The sequence below is a fragment of the Erigeron canadensis genome, chromosome 8 (genome assembly GCF_010389155.1).
Source record: "Erigeron canadensis isolate Cc75 chromosome 8, C_canadensis_v1, whole genome shotgun sequence".
Lineage (NCBI taxonomy): Eukaryota > Viridiplantae > Streptophyta > Magnoliopsida > Asterales > Asteraceae > Erigeron > Erigeron canadensis.
The window spans coordinates 34,964,171-34,967,857 of NC_057768.1; the positions used below are offsets into that span (position 1 = coordinate 34,964,171).

General features: G+C 36.1%; 1 protein-coding gene across 1 annotated transcript; it reads left to right on the plus strand.

Annotated features, from left to right (window-relative positions):
* Positions 1-205: 205 nt before the first annotated feature.
* Positions 206-1,821, plus strand: LOC122578664 (shikimate O-hydroxycinnamoyltransferase-like). The gene is made up of 2 exons (XM_043750680.1): positions 206-721; positions 865-1,821. The coding sequence occupies exons 1-2, from the start codon at positions 311-313 to the stop codon at positions 1,738-1,740; spliced, it is 1,287 nt and encodes a 428-aa protein (XP_043606615.1). The 5' UTR covers positions 206-310; the 3' UTR covers positions 1,741-1,821.
* The last annotated feature ends 1,866 nt before the right edge of the window (positions 1,822-3,687 follow it).

Genomic DNA, 3,687 nt, shown 5'->3' on the forward strand with positions numbered 1-3,687 from the left:
AACACACCGTGATTTAAAACTTAACACAATGTATTTAGGTTACACAATAAAAACACATTGTATTTTGGTCAGTTTTCTAATTTAAAAAAAAAATAGTTTCAATTGAATATCTCAAATATACTGAAATATGAATTTACAGTAATCAAAGGCGACTTTTATAACGTGATGCAGTATTATTTTTTGCTACAAACCAATAAAACTGTCATTATATGAAACAGAGAGCACCATTCTCTGTCTCGTGTGAACGATATTCAACACATTCCCAAAGTTAAAAAGCTTTGTCGATTTCTTACTTAAATTTTGAATAGCCATGAAGATCACGATAAGGGAATCGACGATGGTGAAGCCCGCAAAGGAGACACCAAAGACAACGCTATGGAACTCGGACCTCGACTTGTTAGTCGGTGACGATCACACACAAACCGTGTATTTCTATCGGCCTAATGGCGTTGTCCACAAATTCTTTGATGCTAAAGTGATGAAGGAGGCTTTGAGTAAAGTGCTGGTTGCATTTTACCCAATTGGAGGTCGATTCAAGAAAGACGAAGATGGACGGATTGAGATTGATTGTCAAGGACAAGGTGTGTTGTTTGTGGAAGCCGAGTCTGATGGTTCACTTGATGATTTTGGTGATTTTGTGCCGAGGTTCGAGTTTTTAAAACTTATCCCATCAGTCGATTACTCTTTGGGGATCGATTCGTATCCTCTACTTGTCTTGCAGGTATGATACTCGGTACCCTTTTACCTTTTCTTTTTTTTTTCTCTCCATAATGGAACTCTTTTTATTACTTTCCCCGTTTCAAAAAAAAAAAAAGGATTAAAATCGCATCATAAAATGATAATTGTTCAAATATGTGAACATAGGTAACTTACTTCAGATGTGGTGGAGTTTCTCTTGGAGTTGGAATACATCATCGTCTCGGAGACGGGTTATCTTTGTTACACTTTATCAAATCATGGTCCGAAATGGCTCGTGGTCTTGACCTCACTCTCCTACCCTTCATAGACCGGACCCTACTCAAGGCTCGGGACCCACCACAAGCCAATTTCAATCACATTGAATTCCAACCCGTTCCATCAATGAAATCGTGCCCATCAAGTGAAAATGTCGCCTCTGTTTTCAAGTTGACCCGAGACCAACTTAATGTACTCAGAGCCAAATCCAAGGAAGACGGAAACACAATCAACTTCAGCTTGTACAAATTGCTTGCGGGCCATATTTGGAGGTCGGTTTCTAAAGCCCGTGGTCTACCCGATGATCAAGAAACCGAGGTCTACATCCCTACAGATGGGCGGACTCGCCTTCAGCCTAACTTGCCACCGGGCTATTTTGGAAACGTTATTTTTATGACTACTCCAATAGCAGTAGCTGGCAAGCTTCAAACGAATTCTACTCTGTATGCTGCCAATATAATCCACGACGCAATAGCACAAAGGAACGACGATTATCTAAAGTCAGCGATCGACTATTTGAAACTAGTGCCCGATCTGAACGCTATGTTTCGTGGTCTCCAGAAGTTGGAAAGTCCGAATCTTATGATAAATAATTGGACTAGGCTACCCGTGTATGAGGCGGATTTTGGATGGGGTCGGCCTGTATTCATGGGCCCTGCTTGGATGCCAATTGATGGTTTGTGTTTAGTGCTGCCAAGCCCGATCGATGATGGAAGCATTTTGATTGTCATTTCGCTGCAAGCTCAACACATGAAGCTGTTTAGCCAATTCTTGTATGATATCTGAAACTTTCATACATGGCTTATTGCCTTGTATGTGGACTTCCAAGTTTACCTTTTCATGTACTTGATAAACTTTTATTATTATTACGAGTATTTTCTTTATTTTTCTAATAAAAATCATTTTAATTAAAAATTCATAGGATTTATAAGAAATTAATATTCAGTCGAGATACTCTAGGCCTCCACTCTTCTATTAATAGCAAGAAATTAATGGGAAACCCGGGTGAGGGATAGTCTAGAACAACAAGGCTTTCTAGCACTTCTTTTTTTTTTAGTCGTCAATATATCTCGATCAAATTTGCTTTCTACAGTTGGTTGTGTTTCAGAAGGCTACACATTGTATATTTTGGTAATTGTATAATTCAGAAGGCTACAAAGATTTACCCCGGGTGTGGGATACTCGGGCCCGTATCCCCAGCCATCATTCGGGTTAACAAGCTAGGTCCCCGTCTTTTAAAATACTTGGATCCGCTACTGTTCGTAGCTAGGAGAAACAAGCGACATTGGTACGTACACAAATTTAAACACACAAATCGGGCGACATAACATATCTCAATCAAATGCAAAAACTAACATATTTCTTTTTTAAGGATAAATTATACTAAGTTTATTCTGAAGCTAACTTATAACATAAAACCTAATAAGACATCGAGAAAAACTAATTGGCATCTTAGTTATAAACTAGACGAAGTGAAGATATATAAACCTTGTTGTTTGCATGAAATACCCGGTTTTCCATAAGGCTTTTCATCATCTATATATATAGCAAACAATCTTTTTTTTCTCTATAAACTTTTGAGCCTTTAAAAACCTATAATAACCCTACTTTTTCAAAAACTTTCTTTTATAATTAACCTATAATTTATACTACTTAATAAAGCAAACAACCTTTTTTGCCTATAAACTTTTAAGCCTGTGAAAAACCAAAAATACCCTTACTTTTCCAAAAACTTTCTTTTATAATTAACTTATATACCTAAAATACCCTTAATTAAATAAAAAATTCCCCTCAACTCCTGAAAAACTACACTACCATTTTTATATCAATTAGCTTTATACCAATAACCATACCGTCACCATCATCCGTCGCCGTCAATACCACACCGCTACCTCCACCATTGCTACCATTGTTCCCGCCGAATCGCGCGGGCTTTTGTAAATGAAAACACATAGTCTATTGTGATAAAACTAAGATTTGCAAGGTTTTTTTAACATAACTCTCTTTTATTCAAATATATATATATATATATATATATATAGGAAAAGGTTATTTTAGGAACCCTTAAAAAGGCAGGAACCTTTAGGAACTTTTAAAATAAGTTACAGCCCTACAATCATTGAATCAACGGCCCATACGTTGGGTGGCAGAACGGTAAATAAGTGGAAACCAAAAAAGGGGCGGAACATGTGATATGGGCAAAAATGGAACAAGAAAATAATACATTAAATTGGATAAGTAGTTCAAAATTAAGGAATAATACACACAATAACATCAAAACGATTTCTCCCACCTACATCCTTCAAACCCTTATTGAGATCAAATCCAAAACAAATCAACCAGTTTCTTGTTTCTGAATAATACAATTAAGGTTTTGTTCATACATAATCAGAATGAATTAAGGAAGAGGTAAATTTTATTACTTTATTCTTGGATTTTTTAATTTTGTTTGTTTTGTTAGGGTTTTTTTAATTAGGTCGACTAGGGTTGTGATGTGTCATATATTATACCATTTCCCACTTGACTTTAGGACCATTTATTCGTTATTTTTATAGTTATATATCCAACTTTCGATGCTTTGAGGTGGTGTTAAGTGTTTTCAGGTTGAAAAATGATTAGATGAATGAATTGGTTGATTTTGATGACATATGAAAGAAACGGGAGAAGGATTCAATCAAAATCAAGTGAAAGACGAAAAAAACCGTTACATATGTAACGACCGTTATATAGTGG